Source organism: Hippocampus guttulatus, chromosome 15, assembly GCF_054856545.1.
Source record: "Hippocampus guttulatus isolate MCC_2025c chromosome 15, RoL_Hgut_1.0, whole genome shotgun sequence".
Taxonomy (NCBI): domain Eukaryota; kingdom Metazoa; phylum Chordata; class Actinopteri; order Syngnathiformes; family Syngnathidae; genus Hippocampus; species Hippocampus guttulatus.
Genome location: NC_141275.1, coordinates 8,215,997 through 8,237,144, shown reverse-complemented (window position 1 = coordinate 8,237,144; position 21,148 = coordinate 8,215,997). Strand labels below are relative to the sequence as shown.

The window sequence follows — 21,148 nt, the reverse complement described above, 5'->3', positions numbered from 1 at the left end:
GCGGCAGTCAAGCACAAGGGGGCAGCAATGATCTCTAAAGTAAAAGTCGTGATAATTAATGTCTGATTATTACTGCTCATGTGATTACCTTTTTTTCAGCAATATTTAATTATGATGCCAAATAAAATGTTCTCACCTTGATAGTTAACCAGAATGAAAGTAATTGGAGTAGAAATCACTGAATTAAAACAAATATGGAATATTTAGGATTTACAGATATGTGATGTCTTTTCATGTCTGTGCAACCCTCCTGCTTATGACTGACCCTGCAGGGAATCTGTCGGCTGGATAAAATCTACTAGCGCCACGACTACTTCTCTCGCTGTGTGAATTCTCCCAGTGCCTCCCTTAAGCCTTAGAAGATAAATTCACGGGCCATTAAAACGGATGTTTGCGCAAACATAAGCAGCACTTCTCTAGTCTTGGGGTTAAAGTAAAAATTGTTATTGTTGCAATGTTTTCTTTTTATGTGCAAATGCCACCTTTAGTCAAGGGCAAACATTATGTAAAGCTGTAAGTGGAAGAATAGTGGGCTGAAGACGACAGCTGACATGTTTACATTTAACACGTATGTTTTTGTATTCACGGCCAATACATGCTTTCAGTACAGTTTATTGCATGCGCTCTTTTGTGATTTCGGCCTCCTTCTGCCAGTGACATTATCCAGAGTGTCAGAGACAGAATTACTAGCAAATACAAGACCAGCCATGTGCAAACGTGTGGCTGGCAGAAGGGCTAATGAAGGTCTTCATGCATGCTTCTCAGCTGGCAGGAAACAATTTGCACGTCACGAGTGGGCCCAAAAGGCAGCATACCTGCTGGGCTGTACCCTGGAGGAGCTCTCCTCCTCCATCTTCAAGCACCAGGCCAAGGGCGCCCTGCCCAGAGCCGGCAGCATCCGCCAAACTTTGGATGAAAATTGCACATCGGATGCAGGTACACCCGCCATGCATCCACTTTCTCGCCAACATTCTTTCCCCTGCAACACAACCACAAGCTTTTTCTCCCTCTTCACCTGAGGGAAAAGGCATGCTTAGGAGCGAGAAAATCTTATCTTAGTAATGAAAACCGCAGCTTAACAATGGGCATTGACGGATAAGTACACACTCTTACGTGAGGACAAGCAATTTTGGATCCTCTTGTCATTCATTGTCCTTGAAATCATAATTGTCACGCATTGATTTTATTCACATTCTCTGACCACCGTGGAAGTGGAACACTTGGAAGGACACTTGAAGACAGCGCAGGACAGAATTGACCTCAGTTTCACCTTTCTGTAACAACCCCCCCCCCCTTCAGCATGACCTTCCAGTCTTGGATGCATTAGCACTCTTGAAAATATCCCTTGGGTGCCATGAAACTCACCATTTTATGAGACAGTGGAGTCAGTTAGGGTAACTTAACAGTTGGTGATTGCTATTTTGCACCGGCATAAACGCACACTCTGACTCGTCGAATTCAAGACCCGAAGCCTAAATGACAGTTTCACTGAGATAGTTTCAGCAACAATTTCTTCTTCTTGCCACTGAGCGCCATATAGTCAACATGCCATTATGTGACCATTTTCGTGCAAATGTTTCCCGCATTTACTGGGTAAAATGTTTTATTTCTTATAATTCAACTCATTATGTTGTTGTTTTTTCTGTTTTATTGTGTGATTTGGATGCGCATGTGACTGCTGTTCACACCAGGATCAAAGACTTCAGCCATGGACTGTTTAGAGGCCATGGCCACTGGGCTGTACTCTGAACTCTTCACTATCCTCATTTGTTTAATAAACCGGTTAGTATTCCTTCTCTGGTTTTGAAGTGGGTATCATATAAAAAAAATAAATAATGTGATGCCTTTGACTGTTCTGTTATGCAATGCAAATGGCTTGCATATCATTTGTGCTTATTCTATTTAAAACAGCAACGTTTTGAAGAGAGGATAGAACCAGGGTTCGGATTTTTTTTTCATCACTGCATTTAAAATGCAGACTTTAGCTAAGATTCGGTTTTAGTTAAAAAAAAAAAAAAGAATCAACACGAAGTTTGGGAAGGGCTGGGATGGAGTGAAAAGCGCTAAGGTTAAAGCTTAGGGTGGTTTCGGTGAATGTTATCAATAAATCATTGTGTAAAGTATTGTTTTCTCTTCTTGCTTCAGGGCCTTGAAATCCGGCCAGCTTCCCTTGTGCTCTCTTCTCATTATGGACACACCGGGTTTTCAAAACCCCAGGCTGGTAAAGCACGACCGCGGCGCAACGTTTGACGACCTATGCCATAACTACACCCAAGAACGTTTGCAGACACTCTTCTACCAGCGCACCTTCGTTCAGGAGCTGGAGCGATACAAGGAGGTGGGAGTATGTGAAGGCTATACGCTCAGCCTTCATCTTCTCCATCCTTCGCCTGCTCGTTCTCTCACATGATACATCAACCCCAGTGAGGCGAGCTTTCACACGTCACATTATCTATCTGCCCCACCTGTCGCGAGATGTGACGAGCCAAAGTGGTTCGTGTGTTAGACCTCCTCGTTAGCGATGCTAGGCTTCACCTCTTCTGCAGAGATCAAAGTGTAAACATTCGCAACACAAGCCTTGGGGAGACACGCCCACCGGCAGCACAACACAATAGTGTTACTCAGAGTAACATTCCTTAAGATCCCTTAAGATCCCTTACCATAGAGTAACTTTTTATTTTTAATTTTTTTGCTGGCCCTCTTTGCATTATTCAAAGTACTTTGCCATGTTTGTCGCTTGCCTCGGGTGAAGTGTCATTAAAAGATTTAATCCTTTCACTGCCTGGTACACATCAAATGAAATGAAACAAAAGTGTATCACCAATTCTGCATTCAAAACAATTACTGGGATAGCACTCAGAGGAGCCTAAACAAAGTCCGAAACAACTGATTCCTAATTGAAAAATACATGAAAAGCTTTTTTTCACCAAAGCGTAATCTTCTGGGTTTGATCAGTTCCCAATGAATCTAATGATGAGGCCAACATGCGCTAGCTCAAAATTAGCAGGTTTGCCCAACTCTACCAATACACCCAGAAAACTCTCCCGGTGACAATTTTTGGGGGGAATTGTCACTTACTTAGAGGATTCGTTTTGGTGATTTTCTACAGTACCATTTCCGCAAGATAATCGCACCGGAGCACAATACCGAAAGAACACACCACTGTGACTTTACCCACAAGAGAAGAGCAGTGAATGGGCCAAAAAGGAGCTTCAGAGAAAGATAATCAGTACAAAAAAACTGAAAGAAGAAGAGGGCCATCTCTATTGCAAAATATGTTTGTAACCATGAACGTCACACCATTGTCACTCAACAACAACAGCAAACGATTCGTGACTGCACCATGGTCGACAAAAGTCCGCTGGGCATGCTTTTGAAAAGAAAAATTGGATGATACTGTGTTTATAGAGAGGAAGATAGCAATTGCTATTACTGAAGAAAAAACACCACCTTCGGTTGAAGGATTTAGAAAAATACGGTTTCAGAAATTACTAAGCAATGTCCCTGTGGTCAAGTAAAGCAAAGTCGTTCGGGGGTTTTTTTTCCTCATAATAAGCAGTGTAACAATGAATTTCATTTTGTTTCCCCCATTTTGTGGTTATTGTTGTAAAATGATAGCACATCCAGTTGGCTTTTCTAGCAGAATAAAAGCGTATTTTGGATGCACCACCAACTATTGTACCGGCAGGTCTATTGAAAACATCTGTCACGACCAACTTTCCTTGACCTTTCATGTTGATGAGAATTTAGCTTTGACATTTGAATTTGAGATCCTCTGTTCTAATACTTTGACATATCAGCTAAGGATATTGTCCGAAATCAATTTTATACTCTCAGCATTCACATTGTGACGTTTCATTCGAAAATAGTGTCGATGATACCAAAGATGTGTTTTTAGTATTTTGACCCTCTCATATAGACAACTTAAATAATACGACACACCCCTGCTAACTGCAACAATTGTAGTACGGTTAAATGAATACCTCTCAATATTAAAAAAAGAAAGACATTTTGTTTCAAGGCAAATTGTTTTTATCAGCCGAATCTTACAAACGGGACAGCACACGAAACCACAAATCACTGACGATGATTTGAACATGGCAGCTGGGATTTTCCATTCATTTCACCACCCTCAACTCCCGCCTGGGTGACAAAGAAGTGGAGCAAAATGAAAAACCGCATATGTCTGTGTGTAGCATAATTCCTCTTTGTCGGTGCATTGCAGACTATAAGGTGCCGTGACGCCGTTGCAGAAAAACTGGGTCAAACTCCTTTTGAACCCCTCTCTGTATCAATAATTGCAATGACAGGCAGTTTGAAAAAGTGATGCAAGCACACAATGGACTTTGTGCTTCAAGAATTAAAAGCTGTCGCATACCGCAGCCGGTCGAATTGTCTTTGTCTTCCCGGCTGCATATTGCATCTCCACAGTAGAAAAGAAAATCATTTAAGCTACATCACACACACAGTCAACTTGAACACTGGCATCTGTCATGTGCGCACTATTAGCCCCGCAAACAGTTTTCCCTCCACATTTCCAGGACACAGCCTGTAAGCTGCTTGTGTGTCTGTTTTTTTTGGTTTTTTTTGGTTGTTGCTCTCGACAAGGTAATTTATCATTACTTGCCTCCACATGATCCTTGAAATGTTAGCATCTGCTACAGAAATTGCATCCTTAACATTTTTCCTTTCTTTATGTACAGAAGACATTTTAGAAAATACGTACAGACATTGCGTAGCAAATGGTGACACCATTTGGGATATGATAAGACCACAAAACTACAAATATAATAAAATCACAAAATTTCAAAGAGATTTTTGTTCAACGGAAACAGCAAGTAGCCACCTGGGACATTTGAAAAGGGCAATATAATTTTCAGGAGGAATAGATAAGAAAATACAAGGAAGTTGGAATTTGTAATTAATTTGATTGCTGCTTCCGACAGCGTATCTTGACCAGTCCTCTTTCATTTAGAATTTCTAATTTGACATCCATTAAGAAAGTGACACACAATATTCATTTGGAGATCTGGGGTCACGTGGAGGCTATGGCTCCAAGCATTCCTGCGGAATTGGATGACTTTTTTTTTTTACCCGTCGCGAGAGAGTGTTCTCTTCGATGCCGGCGAATGCGAATAATTCACCACGGATTTCCTGTGGAACTGAAGCTGTAACAATAGCAGTAACAAGCTTCATCCATTCTAACTCTGGTACCAGAGAATGCAATTAAATTAAGCATAATTGATATCAGAGAGAACATCACATTCCGTATGAGTTTGCTTCTTCACATCTTAATTACATTTTAATTGCCATCAGCCTTTTTCTAAAATTTGAATTAAAGGCCCAGACAATTTGTTTTTAACTGAACAACCAGAAGTCCTTATAATTATAAGCCTTATGGTCCTTCTAATACCCACTAACAGTACATATTCGCCGTGGTAAGCTCTTGTCCAGTGGTTCGCTGTGAGAAAACGTGATACACAAGTGACTTGTAATTGCGTACCTGGCTAGCATAAAAGCATCATCCCATGAGGATCCCATTAATCTTGAGAGCAGCCTTTAGAAACGCCAACGCCAAGCCAATACCTTTGCTGATCTGCTTCGAAACTCATTCATTTGTCTCGTGTCGATGTCACTGCAAAATCACAACAAAATGGTTTTTGACTCGAATATGCAGTAGCAGGTAATTGGCAAAATACATTTCTTTGCGTTATTACACTGGAATTGTCATGGTTAATTAACAATAAGGTGATGCGCTTCAAGTACAACGCGAATATGACACATACCGAACACAATCCGAGAGAATAGATCAAAGGTGAGCTGGCCGCCATCTTCACATGTAATTCTTGAATGTTAATGCTGTCATTTGTGTGGGATTTCAATTTTATTTATTTTTTATTGTTCTTTATTTATTGTGGCATTTTGGATACAGGGCGAAATACGTCTGATATTGTCCAAACAAAAAGGTAATTTCCTTGACATTTAGCATGTGTCTCTTCCACCAGGAGAACATTGAGATTGCCCTCGATGACACGGAACCTGACACATCTTTTTCTGTGGCGGTGGTGGACCAAGCATCGAGCCAAGCACTTGTAAGTTTATTTCTGAGACAAATCTGCTCACCTATTCAGGCTTTCTCATAAACACCAGTGGGACTCGATCACCTGGGATTCCATCGGTGGTGCTTTCATATAGAAACAAATATCATCTCGGGGCATCATAAGTTTTCTTTATGAGGCCTTCATATACTGAAATGAGTTGTTTGGCAGAGGGTTTAAAGAAAAGGGAAGGTACGAGCAGAGAGAGAGAGAGAGAAAGAAAAAAAAAGGGTCAGAACATGGACTTCAAAAGACGAAGAAGAATCAATGTTTGGCCTTTGCTGCTTATGATCTGCACCATGGAAACAGAAATTGTGAGAATTTAGAGAGTCATAGATCATGTTGGCGTTATTGGAGTGAATTTTGATTTGAGTGTTTTTGCTCTTTAATTCATCCACACTCTAATGGGATTGTGATCAGAGGCAATGGACCATTGATCATCACCTTGGGGAAAAACAGCAACAATTCCTCCATTCCTGTTTGGAGTTCACATGATGCTTTGTTGATCAAAGATGTTTTTTATGATTCAAGGGTGTGGGGGGGGGGGGGGGTCCGTTTTTTATATATATTTTTTATCACCGTTCACTGAAAGCCACAAAGTTGTCAGCTGTCTCCTCCAGACTGATACTTTGTGTTGCAGTCAGTGTAGCACGCACTGCTGATAAGAATGTCACTTTCTGATAGGCGCTGAAACCGATTTTGGTTTGGTGGGTCGGGTTTCTTTCCAGGAAGCATTCGGGTTGCAGAGACATTACTGCAGCGTGGAGATCATTATCCCCGCAGCTCATTTTCATCCATACAACAGAAGTGACTAAAGCAGCTGTTTTTTTGTTTTCTGCTGCGCCTGTTGCTTTGTTTATCTGTCTGATTGTCAGCAACAACTGCTGGTCCAATTTAGAAGAAATCGGGTGGAAATATGCGTTGTGACACAAGGCCGGCCAATTAGATAGCGTTGCAGAGTTGCACAAAAAAGAAGATGTTTTTCGACTGCAACATTAACATTTTATCAATTTTTGGACCGAGCAGTGGAACAAAAGCACAATTGGTTCTTGAATTCACTTCCGCATGAATGACCTTGGTGGGAGTCTTTAGCTAGAAAGTGCAAAAAGAAAATAAATATTAGTTTGGTATCATAATACGGGGGCAGATTGTATGAGTTGCTCGGATGTCTGTCCTATGGTTTGGAGTTTGAATCTCAGCTCTGGCCTTCCTGTGTGGAGTTTGCATATTCTTCCTGTGCTTGTGTGTTCTCCGGGTATGTCGATCTCCTCCCACATTCCAAAAATAGCATGCACATTAGCTTAATTGAAGACTCAAAATTGTGCATAGGCGTGAATTTACGGTTGTGAATGGTTGTTGTCTGTATACGATCAGTTCAGGGTATACCCAAAGTCAACTCACCCGCAACCCCAATAAAGTCAAGTGGTATAGAAAATGGATTGTGGATCATCTTGAAAAAGCCTTGGATGTGAAAGTCACGAATCCATTCTGTTCCTTTTTTATTCAATTTATAAAGGTCTGTCTTTCTATTTCAAGTAAAAAAATAATAACTTCACGGATTATGTTGTTATCAACACAGCAGGATGGGGCACAGGAGAACTTTTTTAAAATTTTAATTTCCAATGTCAGCCGCATTCTTAAAACATGACACTTTGAGAGAACATCTTGCATTAAAGCGAATTTAAAAAGTCAAGCTAAACTATTCCGCCTATTTACCACTCTTCCTTTTTTGTACTGTCATCTGGGAATCTGAGCTTATGAATTGATTTATCATTCTGGGGAAAAAAAAAAAAGTTTTGCAGTCGGGATTTTGTTTGTGTGTGTGCCGTCCAATTGAACAGGTGCGCAGCGGCCGAACAGATGAGGCCCGTGGGCTTTTGTGGCTGATGGAGGAGGAGGTTTTGCAGCCTGGGGCATCAGAGGAAAGCCTGCTGGCTCGCCTTTTTAGTTACTACGGCCCCGCTGAAGGCGAGATCAAAGGTGAGTCGAGCACCCATCACATTGAGAGCTTTCCACTGTATATGGCATCAATAAAAATCCTCACCTGTCAAAATATTGGGTACACCGGAACAAACAAGTGATGTGCAATCAGTGTTGAGCTCCGTGAAATTATTCTAAACAGTTTACTCTTTTTATTTTGTTGCGATTCCCTTCCAGAAATCTATGTCAATCCCATCTGCCGACGACTTTCAGAATCAGTAGCGCCGACCGATGTAACTTAAACTAAATTGACAACGGAATTCTTTCTTGAACCAATCAAACTTCATATTCCCCCCAGAGATTGGCCCGCAATCTTTTCGGCCTCTGTTTGGTCGGTAAGAGCAAGACAAGTTAGATAAGCAAAACATGTTTGTAGCTTTTGTTGCCTATAAGGCATCAATTTGATTTGCTCCCATTGTTCACAAATCTGTCTAAATCTGTGCCTTTGCCGAAATAATTAAGCGGAGTAAATAAATGAAATACAATTGCTGTTTATTATACAATCGCTACAAGTAGCCTCTATCGAAGCTTCTAAATTACAACTAGCACTCAGAAGAGGCGTATAACGCACTTCCAGCAAGGATAAAACACCCACCACGTGACTCTGACTTATTTGATGAGAAACCATTACCTGCCGCGCCACTGTTTAATTTTATCTCTGGATGTACAACTCCATCTGCTGAAAGCAGCATCCTGTATTTAGGTGAACTTTAATGGCAAAAAATTCAATGTGACCAAGTGAGAATACGCAATCGGAGACTGGATGGATGGATTTTATCTGCAGCTGTACATGGATTGCCACTAAAATTAGGAGGTTGCAAAATTTCACAGAAGTCCCTTTTGCAGTTTTTTGCGTAATCCTGCTAATAAACCAACAAATGAATGATAACGCTCATCTTTGATGTCAACGGTCATAAATTTGTTTTAATATTATTACCATGGCTTAAGTGGTGTACAATTTCAACATGTCATCCTGAAAAATAATTCTCACGTTAGATAAGGTCATCCGAATATAAGCCAGTGGGTTTCTAGACCCTTATTCATGACCGTCGCAACAATCTACATTCAGTTAAATAGAAAAGAGGAAAGGCAGAATTTTTTTTGGTGCCAATCCAAGATGAAATTTCTTTTCTCCGGAGCATTGTCTAATTGTCCGTTGTGTCCAGAATGTTCTTGCCTTCCATGTCATAAAATGTAACCGACAGCATGATCCCAGCATTAATAGCTAACACAAAATTCCATCAAACGGATTGACCGGCCACAAAAGTCCTTGCTGCGTTATTGTTGTTCGACCGTAGTTGCCATGGTTACAGCCCATGCAGAGTGCTCTCCCAGGAGCACTCAAAGAACTGAAGGCGTGAAGTGTGATTTTTTTTTTCTTCTTTCTTTCACCGTCAAACACACCGTGTGAAAGCATCTCATTTAAGGCCTTTTTATAAAGGCAGATTTCAAGATGACTTCATCAGCCAAAGCTCTTTGACATGCAACCATTGAGTCTCATTGCGGTATTATTTAGTTGGCAATTTGATGGATTTTGACAAAAAAAAAAACTCCCATCAGTTCGGCTCACAGCGCCCCAACTTCATGAGATTTAAACAAAAAACTTTTTTTAATTGCTGTATCAGTAATTGTATACACAGTAACTTTATTCAGACCAGATTAATTAGCACATTCTGCTTGCATTGACACAACCTGCAGACAGGCTGAAGACGCATTTTCCCACGGGAGGCTGTTTATTTTTATCACCTCTCTTTGTGCGCAGTACAATGGAACAATGAAATCTTACACAGGCTTCTTACATCAATATCAGGTCACACTTTCCTTCTGAAAAGTGAGAAAGATAATCACTTCCTGCTGGGCCACAGTCACGGAACTGACTGGGTAGAGTACGATGCCCGTGGGTGGCTGAACTACGCCAAGCAAAATCCTGCCTCAATCAACGCTACGAGCCTCCTGCAGGACTCCCAGAAGTAAGCATCAGCCATCTTTTGTCATGCAGTTTATCAAGAAAAAAAACATTGGGCTGATGCAATACGTGTCTCGCAGGAAGATCATCAGCTCTTTGTTCATGAGCCGAGCAGGCGGGGCCACCGTTCTGTCAGGTTCCATCGCAGGTCTTGAGGGTGTTTCCCAGCTGTCTTTGCGACGGGCCTCAAGCCTGAGGAAGACATTCACTTCCGGAGTGGCCGCGATCAAGAAAAAGTCTGTGTGCATCCAAATAAAGCTTCAAGTGGTGAGCGTGGCAGTCCAAATTGAAAATGTTGTTGGTTTTCAGCACGATAAAATAATCAGCGAATCGATCGTCCCATGATATGGGAAGAAGACGTTTCTGGGTTTGGAAAGTTGAAACAAACGGCATACGTGCCTCATTATAATGTAATAAAATCTGTAAGTCAATCAGCAAAACAGGGTAAATGTCACGTAGCGTGGTGGTGGAGGACCCCAAAAAGCAGGCAGGAGAGAGGAGCAGGGTGTACTTGACGAATTGTATTAAAACAGAGAAAACTAAATCCTAAACAAACAAAGTCCAAAGTATCAAACAAAACACATGACTGAAGATAACATAACAATGACCAAAACCTGACTGAAACATGACTGAACAAACAAAAATGACAGCAGCAAAGAAACAGCAACAAACAAATATGACAGTAGCCAACAGCAACAAAGAAGCAAAGAGCAACAGTGACCCGACAATGAGTGCTTGGGCTGGGAGTCCTTTTAAAGCACTAATTACATAACGAACAACAGGTGTGCAGCTGCAGGGAGAGCCCTACAGTGCCACCTGTTGGTCCCAAACCGAATCATGACAGTTAAAAACAAAATGTGTTCTATATGGGCCATTCCATGGAATTAGAGCAATCTGCTTCTTGTAACGCTCAAACTAAATTTACATTTCTGTCTATTTCCAAATCTTAATCTGACAATATACATATTGAACTGCTGAAAATGTCTGAGTTAATTTAAAAATAAATAACATAAAATGAATGACTGCGATTGGCTGGCAACTGATTCAGGTTGTCCCCCACCTATGGCCCGAAGACGGCTGGGATAGGCTCCAGCACACCCCGCGACCCTCGTGAGGATGAAGCGGATTGAAGAATGGATGGATGAAATGAATTATGTGACAGGACTGTGTCTTTTGGAGTGTGGAACTTGTGAAAACCGAAACTGAACGTTTTATATTGTTTTCTTTTCTCAAGAAAATGCATCGTATAGTTGGGTTAAGGAATACCACAAACATCGAAATGGTCGTATCACAGGGTAAAGTCATATTTTTGAGTAAAGTCTAACTTTAGGAAACAAGCAACAAAAATTATCTTAGCAGTATAAAAAGTAGTTTCATTTTTCAAATTGTATTTTTTTTTTTAAAAATGCAATCCGATCTTTGCAAAATATCAATTCGGTTCTTCAAGTGAATTTCCTTAAAAGTCCAGTCCAATTTTGCTGATCGAAACTGGAATATATGATGCGTGCAGTTGCATTCAATCTGGGGATTGTTGTGACACACTGTGACAAATTGTCAAATTTGGTACTGACTTAATTCCATTAATTCACGTCTCAGCATTTACATGTGTGTTTTTTTTTTTTTAGCAAATCAGTTACAGTATTACTTTTATTTTGAAATAGGGTAAGCACGGTCGGGCCACAGTGTGAGGCCATATAGTTTGGAGCCAATTATCATGATGTTAATTCAACAACGGAATGTTGCTTAGTAAAGCCCTTAACCGTCCTTCGTTCCAGGACGCCCTGCTGGACATGGTGCGCAGGTCCAGAATTCACTTTGTTCACTGCCTATTGCCTATGGCGGATGCTCTTAAGGCTCTGAGTGGATCGTTCTTCAAAGGTGTAGAAAGTGAGGCTCAAGGGGAGGGTGGAGATTCTGGTTTAATGCAGCTTGATGTTGCCTTACTCCGTGCTCAACTGCGGGGATCCAAGCTCCTTGACGCTCTCCGGATCCACAGACAAGGTGAGCCCGTTGCTATATAACCTTACGTGCCAGATCCACTTTCCTCTACAAATATACTACCAGGTATTTTTTATTTCCGAGACCCACCACTCAGACTATCTTTCTAACAAATGAAATGTTGTTCTTGTTGATTGACCTTCACAGGTTACCCGGACCACATGGTGTTCTCCGAGTTCCGCCGACGTTTTGATGTGCTGGCACCGCACCTCACCAAGAAGCACGGGCGGAATTACATTGTGAAGGACGAGCAGAGAGTGAGTCAATCAGCGAGAGAGCGCTGCCACTGGCCAAACAGTTAAGATTAATGTTGTGAGAGGGGAGCTTCATTACATCTGCCCCTGATTTGTCAGCAGCCGTCTGACAGAGAAGTAAGCCTTCATCCATCAAGAGCAGTTGTCATGATCTAATCAACTTGACCACATTTGTATTGCGCCTGCTAAAGAGGCAGGTCGGAACTGGGGCAGCGAAAGACCCTCGCTGCATTCATAGTGCGTGTTGATGTGGAGAGAGAGTCAAACATTTATAGTGTAAGCAAAAGAAAGTAGAAATGTTAACCGTCGATGAGAAATATCTTCATAACCATTTAAAATGAAGCAGGGTAAGTTCATATATACTTGTCTTTGGAACAAGCGATTTTAGAAACACATAAAAGGTTGCTTCCGGAGAAAAATGAGCGAGCGATTGAAAGAATGAGGTTAAGGGGTGAGGAAATCACTTCCCTCCCCCTGTGCCATTGTACTCTGAGTTTCTGTGGGAACTTACGAAACGAAAGCGCTTCAGTTCTTTTGGCGAAGCTCTCCGATATAATCAAGTTGTGGTCTTTCTGGCTCAAGCCTTTAATACACAAGTTCCTCATTCCTATGCATAGGTGAATCCTCTGTGCTACTCTCCATGTGTACATTAATTTCAGGCTGTGGAGGAGCTGCTGGAGTCTTTGGATTTAGAGAAGAGCAGTTACCACATGGGTGTGAGCCGGGTGAGTAGTCGCACAGCATCCAGCACGAGTAAACACCTTTTAAATGATTAAATAAACCTTCACTTTGCAATGCTGCCATTTCCACCCCTATTAACATCACACGCACATGCACGCACACACACTTTTTTTTCTTCTGTGGTGTGTGTCCTTCATTCCACCTGTCCCTCTTTGAGAACCTTTTTGATGTTGGAAAGTTGCCAACCTCCACCCTCTCCCCTTCTCGTCTTTGGGAGACTTGCAACTCCAAAGGCGCGCGTCTGATCTGACTGGCTGTCTTTCTGCCGTAATTCCCTCTCCTCGGGTCATGAGTGCAAAATCGTCCAAACGGATGCCTGTCTTTGTTTTGTAGAGCAACTTATAAAGGAACGGCAGTAAACGCCACTCTGCGCTTTGCGGTCTAATCCTAGCAGGAAAGTGGCAATCAGCCAAGAGGGAAATCAGAGGACTTAGTAGCGGGCAAATTGGTGTTCTCAGACATCTGCGGGTCCCGATTCTTCTTCTTCCTTTCGATCATTTTAAATATGCATAGAAGCAACCAAAAACAAAAACACCACCAACAACAAAAACAGCAACATATAACCAGCGTCCACCATTTTAGAAAAGTGACCAGATGGTTATTTTGATCAACTTATTCGTACATGCGAACACACTTTCATAAAAATGATTCCATTTCAAGCTCAACATTTCCGTCACTGTCTTCAAGACGCAAAAAAAAATAAAAATGGAATGCATGACTTCATCCACATCGTTCTATTCTAAATGTACTTCTTTATTAAGTTGCATATGAATCAAGGTCAAGGTCAAGGTCATCTTTATTGTCAAATATGCTTTGTGTATGACATGCAGCATAGATGAAATTTCTTCCTCTCAATCCTCAGTGCAAATATGCATCTTGATGGGAAGCAGTTTCTTGTTTCAAGCCTGACCTTTAAGGCTTTAAATTTGACCACATCCTTGAATGGCTCCATATGTGTCTCAAAATGTGTTTGCAATATCCCAGTAATCCAGTTTGTAATGTAAATAATATATTATTCACATCGTGCTTTTTTTTTTGCCTTTATTTTGGAAAAATTCTCAGTCCTCCAAATTTCTCCAAAACATTTACATCATGGTAACACTCGTATCATATAGTATAATTTCTCAAAAGGCATGAGAAAACAATAGTTTGTTCGCAGCTGAACAAGAGTCAACTTCTGTTTCACCTACATGGTAATATCACCCACACAAACAAAAGACCAAAAGCATCAAAAAACAAAAGAAACACATGCAAGTGTAGCGGAACGATAGCTTTGATAGGACATAATCTGATATTCGTATCCATAGAAGTATTGCGAAATTCATGTGTCACTCTAATTTGCTGAAAACCAGTGCACTGATACTCATCGTGCTTGAATTTGCCATTTGTCCTCAAATAGTGGCAGTTATTAATTCTGCTCTGATGCACCAGGCGTGCATTTGGTGTAAATTTTGGATAATTAGCATTTTAAAAATAAATAATACCTAACAGTATATAGTGACACATAACGAATGAATATGTATGTAAAAATGCATTACTCTACATTACATAATTCAACTGCAACACATTGCGTTATCAGATGCCATCTTAAAGTTCAACGCAGCTCCCAAGTGGCGGCGCTTGTTATTTTTTCGCAGAGTAGGAAAAAAAATGGAGGCATCAATTTGGGATGAGCCAATTATTTATTCAAGTGCACGATGCATCTGGCGAATAATTGAGCCACATTTATCAGTGGAAATACAATCATCGGATTGAAACAATATGAATTGCATAACCTTTTGAACTGGGCTAAATTATCATAATGAATCAATGTTGATTCATTTGAACCTTGCCTAATTTCTACCGTGCTACGGAAGACAACATGGAACAAAATGACAGATGATTCGTGCAATTAAACCTACCTAATCCCTCGACGATACATGCAAGCTGTCAGAGATCTGCTTTCTTTTGGCTTTTTTTAAACATTTATTTCATTTTATTTTATTTTTTTAACCTTTGGTCCAGATCAAGAGAGATTTTTTAATGAATGTAATCGAGCTTTGTTCCCAAGATAAAATCGAACTGTTTCCTCCTGAGTTCATGCTTTTATGCAAACTTTGTCCTTTATGAAGTTTGGTACCAACACTAAAGCTGTACATTGTCATTCCCTTATGTGTTATTTTATTCCTAATTTTAAAAAAAACATTCTCTTGTGTGTTTACAATTTATTTTTTTCATATTAGTTATTCTTCAAAGCTGGGACCTTGGCGAAATTGGAGGAACAGAGGGATGAGCAAACCAAGCGGAATTTAATCCTGTTCCAAGCTGCTTGTCGAGGTTATCTGGCACGGCAAGCCTTTAAAAAGAGAAAGGTAAGCAAAATGACCTCGCGCTTATCAGTATCATCCCGACTGAAAATAGATGGGATGTGAAACATATCCCTTGTTTCATCCAAATCACCATTTGAAATGACAAGGCAATGCAATCAAAAGTAGTACATGAGAAAGGGAGCGTCCATATATAGAGCAGGCAAACAGGGTGAGCCTTGGGAACCATGAATTGCTCTTCAGACCTAATTTTAGTGTCTGTTTGCTGTCTTTGCTGGAAGCCTCCAAGCAATTACGAAAAAAAAAAAAGCTGAATCTAAATGCCCCGCTTTAATATGACACATCCTGTCAGCTTGTAAAAGGGATTTTGATTGTGCGACGGCTGTGGATAGATGGAGACAAGAATGTAGCAAATCAACAAGATGGTATTTTTTATTAGGAATTACTCAAGGAGACCGCAAATAAACATACTCAACCAAGTGCTAACTATTGTGAACACGAATGGATTTGGAATGGCAGACCCGGAACGAGAGGAGTGGGTTTTCAAAATAGCGCACCTAGCGGTAAAACAAAAGGACTAAACACCAGAGGATGGATGAGACGACCAGCTACGGATGAAGGTCCATGAGGGAGTTGTTTGGCAGACTCACGGACGAACGGAACAGGGCTCACAACACAAACCAATTTTAGACGGCAAGCACTAAAACACAGAGAGCAATAACCGAATTGGTTTTTGTTCTATTATGCCCAAATACAATGCCGCTGTGTTTGTGGTTTGTTTGTCTTTGCCCTTATATGTAACCTTGTCACGTTCCCCATTAGGTGTACAAGTATAATCTCTTTTATGATGCAGAGATTGCAGTCTACAACGGCGATATTGTTCAAGAAATACCTTTCTGGCAAAACAAATTTGAGCTTTGCATTCTCTTCTTATTATGAGCTATAATTCGATGTTATGTCCATTTGGTAGAATAAATTATATCCCCCCCTCCCCACCATTCCCCCATAGTCACGCACGTGCAAACACCTGATAGACCCAATCTCCACGGACCTCCTCCATATTCTGTATGCAGTCCCATACCCCCTTTCCTCTGTGATTATTGAACCAGCAGCAAGTGAATTCAAAATTCATCATCGCCATTCAGTATAACATGATGTTTGTGAGCAGATATCTTGCTTAGTCGTATTTTCTTCTATTTACACTTTTATGTTTAAAGGCCATTATTCACACAGTGGAATGAGCGAAGAGCCTAGTATGCTTTTTTTTTTTAAATCTTCAAGTTCAACAGCAAGAAGTGATGTGAAATTGCTTGAGCAACTGTGCAATTATAAAATCAATTTGCAAAGTGTCCACTTCCGTGCCTCGGTCCCCTTATGGCTCCTGTCCCCTGAAAATATGGATATAATAGGAAGCTAAGTCATCATATTATTTTAACTGGTAATGGTATTCTCTTGCCGGATCACACTGACTTTGTATGATAGAAAATGCAATCATAAATGTGTTGAATGTTAAGGCAGACTCTGAAAATGAGATCTATAGGTTATTCTCATGATGCGCAGTGGGGAGTAGGGGGTTATTAAAACTGTCCTTGTGATAATGTAAACTGCATTGGCATTTATTTTCTTCAATTAAAAAAAACAAAAACAAAATATTTTTATGGTGGAGACAGGCACGTTCGTTCATCCGTGGAATAGATCTAGCTTGCTTACCATTCCATTGACGGCCATGTTACCCATCTAGAGTTCTCCAACATGCACTTTCATCAGATCACAAGTTGCAAACAGTGAGTGGGAGTCGAGTGTGCGGGGAGACGGATGACACTGATCAACAACAATTTTCTAGTGTGAAAGAGTCAAATACAAAGACGCGCAATTACGCATCAGTCGGTATGAAATTTGAAAACATTGCTGCCACGACAACCAAAATGTATGTCATTTATTGCAACGAAAGCGTTAGATTGGGTTTGCAGACGATATTAACACCTAAAGGGCATTCCCTTAGCGTATACATTAACCCTGATCCAGTTAGTTGTCAACAGAGCATGAGAGCAAAAGCACAGCGGTGGATGTTAGACGATTTATAATGTTTCCCGTTGATCAGTGTGAGGATTATCATCATATAATAGCGTCCAATGCACCCTTGCTGTTAATCTCTTCTCACGTTGGGAAAAGTGGATCGGCCCACAATCTCGCTCGTGTTTGAACAGTCCAGGTGGCATGAAGGGTAGATGTTTGTTGATAGATGATGATGTGACAGGAGGTCCGTTGATTGATTTCGCCTGGCATGTGAGGACGTGCCATGCCCACGTGACGTGCGTTTGTATCTTGTTTTTGTCCTTTTGTCTGTCAAGGACAAACACGGCTTTACAGGACTGACTTCAGCAGTCATTTCCTGCTTTGTGAGTTTTTGTCCTTCTGGTGGCCTCGAAAACATAAAGTAAATATTGTCACATATTTGCGTCCAGAGCAGTATGAAGCACAAATAGGTAGAAAGAAACATTCCTCCAACTATCCTACTATTATAACTCGGCACTGTACATTCCCTTCTTTTCAGTTTTCATCCTTGGCATTTGAGAGAGACGGTTAAACACTCAGCTCAAGAATTGTACGAGTAATTGAATTTTGGACTCAAGCACGCTGCGGTGATTGTAGTGAAAGGTCACTTGTTGAATGTTATTGCAGTACTACTTTCTTTGTCAATGCAAGTACTTGACGTCCTGATTGGGCTATTTAGGGACGCTTAGTTTAAAGGTCATTAACTCATCAACAACCAATTGATTACAATTCACAGTTTACTTTAGAAGGCAAAGGAATGATTGTTCTTTGTCCAATCAAGAACCACATTGATTTTGACTGTCATTTAACGCAAGGTTGCTGACAGAGATGCGGTGAAATAAATCCACGTTTCCTTGCAGGAATAATTATGACTCTGTCTCCATTGATTTTGAAAGTCATGAGATATACACTATAGACGACACCCGTCTACAATCAATTCGGCTTTTTTTTGTTTTTTGGTCCCCCTAAGGCTTCACCGTCAATCTTACCAAGACATTGAGGACAATGTTATGTTTCTAACTTTGTTTACGTGGAGGTCCTTCTCTGCTCCAGCATGACTGCCGCCACGCTGCACAAAGCAAGATCCAATAAAGGCTTTGCTTGGACGAGAACTTGAGAACCCTGACCTCGGCCTCATCAAACACGTTTCAAAAACTACAACAGAGATTGCAAACCAGGCCCTCTTGTCCAACATCAGCGTGTGGAGATAATCCTTTCAAACGTGAATATACTAATCTCACTAATGAGATTAAGGTGTCAGCAGTAGCAGCGCTTAGGTGTTTGATACGCATACAAACATGGCTGTATGCGCACAAAGCCCCAAACCCGTCTTTAGCTCTGCTGCAGTTGTCGTGTAATTTGCCTTCACGGTTGTCACATTGTCTTCATGTAACACAGACGCTAAAATGTTTATCCACGGTGCTCATGTAGTACAATTATTTGTTTGTTTTCCAATCATTTCTGACTCGCTCAGACGAGTGAGGCGTGTGTCACGAATTGGCTGCATTTTCCTCCTTGCAAGGTGTTCTTAGTGTGACGAATCCTAATTGGTCATAGGGAATACCTTGAGGGCGCTATGTACCTGATGCTGAGAATTGTGTTGCTCTAATTGGGTTTGTCCCGTAATCTGCCGCCGCGAAAGAGCCTCATGCATAAGCAGCATGGAAATCGTGTAATACTTAGAATGAGCTGCCAACGTGTTTGATTTAATTAATCAGAAATTAGCTTCCAGCCTTGGAACACACTTGGCTGAAATTCTCAGTAGGAGGCTGGCAAAGAAAGCCCTTGGATAGCTGCTTCCCCCATACAGCAGCAATAAAACAACGCGTGATTCAGGAAATGTTTTTCATGTAGTGGTTATTTGCATTAAGGTAACAGGAGGAGGTCGAGGCAGTTCAATAGTTTTCAGCTCAATAGGCAAGTGATTTGCGTGCATCCCTTGAATACGTTCAACTTCTTTTTGGATAATACATGCTGTATATTTTTCAGATTTTCTGTTTTTATGTCGCATGTAGTTGCGGTAAAATGAGAGCAATTCATATAATTTGGCATAGGTCCACTCAAAGTTTGCGATCTACTATTTTTGCGATTCCCAACCATTCACTTTTTGGTTTATAGTCACTGGATTATAATATTATATGATAGCATGCTAGATAGAGTGAGGCGGTTCTGGAGATTGTAAAATCAGTACATGCTCTTTTTCCTTCATCTCCTAGTCATGTTTTGATGGGCCTGGTCCCGACATTTTCTCAAAACAAGCTACCACGTATTGGTTAATATTACAGTAATTCTTATTTTGTCAATATTATTCACCCTACATAGTGCAAGGCCAATTGCTCATATATACAGTAGTTTGTAACAATATGATAAGGTGATAAAATATGATTTTCACAGTTATGACGACCCTTTGAGGTAAAACTACTACATGGCCCGCAACAAAAACCAGAGACTTCTGGGATGATATGAAATGCAAGCTACACCAATTATTTCGAATAGTTTATTTTTCCCCAACAGACAGACACAAATACAAAACAAACTTACAGGACAATGTAAACTATACAGTTGTCAAGCATTGCATATATTCAATAATACTCTCATTGATACATTGACATGTTTCCCGTGGACTTCCTAAAATGCCACAGATTCAGGATCTAGCAATTCGTTGCATCCAGAAGAACATCCAGAAAAACCGAGGTGTCAAGGACTGGCCATGGTGGAAACTCTTCACGACTGTGCAGCCACTCATTAAGGTGCAGCTCACTGAGGACCAGATGCGGAGCAAAGATGTAAGCAAACTTCAATCCACTGCACTTATGCGCACACTATGATTGTATGTTTTCTCTTCTATTTGTTTAATACATGACGTTCCATATAATAGTTGCTCTGCGCTTTAGGAGGAAATCCATATGCACAAGTCTAAGCTGGAGAAGGTGGAGAAAGAGCGCAATGAGCTGAGACTGAACACAGATCGACTGGAGAGCAAAGTGGGTTCTGAGGAGGGTTGTCAAGATTGGTGATATTGTATTATAGAGTCACGGTGAACTGCCGTATACTGCGGGGGATACATTCCAGACCCACCGTTATCACAAAATCTGTGATAGAGACACCATTTAAAAAAACAACAACAAAATACCGTATTTTCCACACTATAAGGCGCTTCGGAGTATAAGGCGCACCTTCAATTTTAAATCTGTCTTCATACATAGGGCGCTTCGCATTATAAGGTGCGTATAATAGAAGCTATAATATTGGCTGCAGTTGTTATGCATCCACCAGATTGCGCTACGCTAAATGGAATACAATACAATACAGCTTTATTTATACAGACTTTTCACAAGCCCTGCAGCTGTAACAAAGCGCTTTTCAGAACATTTACAATACTACGTCTAAGAAATGAGAATATTGATTCATATATAAGGCACACTGGATTAGAAGGCACACTGTCGGCTTTTGAGAACATTGAATGCTTTTAGGTGTGCCTTACAGTGGGGTAAATACGGTAATTTTAAAATGCCACCATATCGCCGGGGAGTGAAAAATGAGCTGTGATATTGCAAAGGGTCACTGTAAGTGAGTAACTTGTTACTGTCATATGTGGACAGATTGCAGATTTGTTGGCAGAACTCGCTGATGAGAGGAGCACTAGTGAGTCAGCATCCCAGCTGCTGGAGAACGAGACGGCTGAGAGACTGCGGCTAGAGAAGGACATGAAGGACCTGCAGGCAACTACGCACAATGATATAAAAAATA

At 40.9% G+C, this 21,148-nt stretch overlaps 1 protein-coding gene across 4 annotated transcripts in view; it reads left to right on the top strand.

The window, feature by feature from the left end:
* The window catches only part of LOC147193659 (unconventional myosin-XVIIIa-like), a 57,974-nt gene that overhangs the window by 17,941 nt on the left and 18,885 nt on the right, over positions 1–21,148 (top strand). For all 4 annotated transcript variants that reach the window (XM_086130998.1, XM_086130997.1, XM_086130996.1 and 1 more), the window contains 14 exons: positions 766–936; positions 1,692–1,782; positions 2,146–2,338; positions 6,006–6,092; positions 7,940–8,078; positions 9,889–10,048; positions 10,125–10,311; positions 11,820–12,045; positions 12,190–12,299; positions 12,956–13,021; positions 15,260–15,388; positions 20,041–20,184; positions 20,293–20,382; positions 21,001–21,120. In XM_086130998.1, the coding sequence (XP_085987124.1) occupies positions 766–936; positions 1,692–1,782; positions 2,146–2,338; positions 6,006–6,092; positions 7,940–8,078; positions 9,889–10,048; positions 10,125–10,311; positions 11,820–12,045; positions 12,190–12,299; positions 12,956–13,021; positions 15,260–15,388; positions 20,041–20,184; positions 20,293–20,382; positions 21,001–21,120 (1,913 nt within the window). The remainder of the gene's footprint in view (positions 1–765; positions 937–1,691; positions 1,783–2,145; positions 2,339–6,005; positions 6,093–7,939; positions 8,079–9,888; positions 10,049–10,124; positions 10,312–11,819; positions 12,046–12,189; positions 12,300–12,955; positions 13,022–15,259; positions 15,389–20,040; positions 20,185–20,292; positions 20,383–21,000; positions 21,121–21,148) is intronic.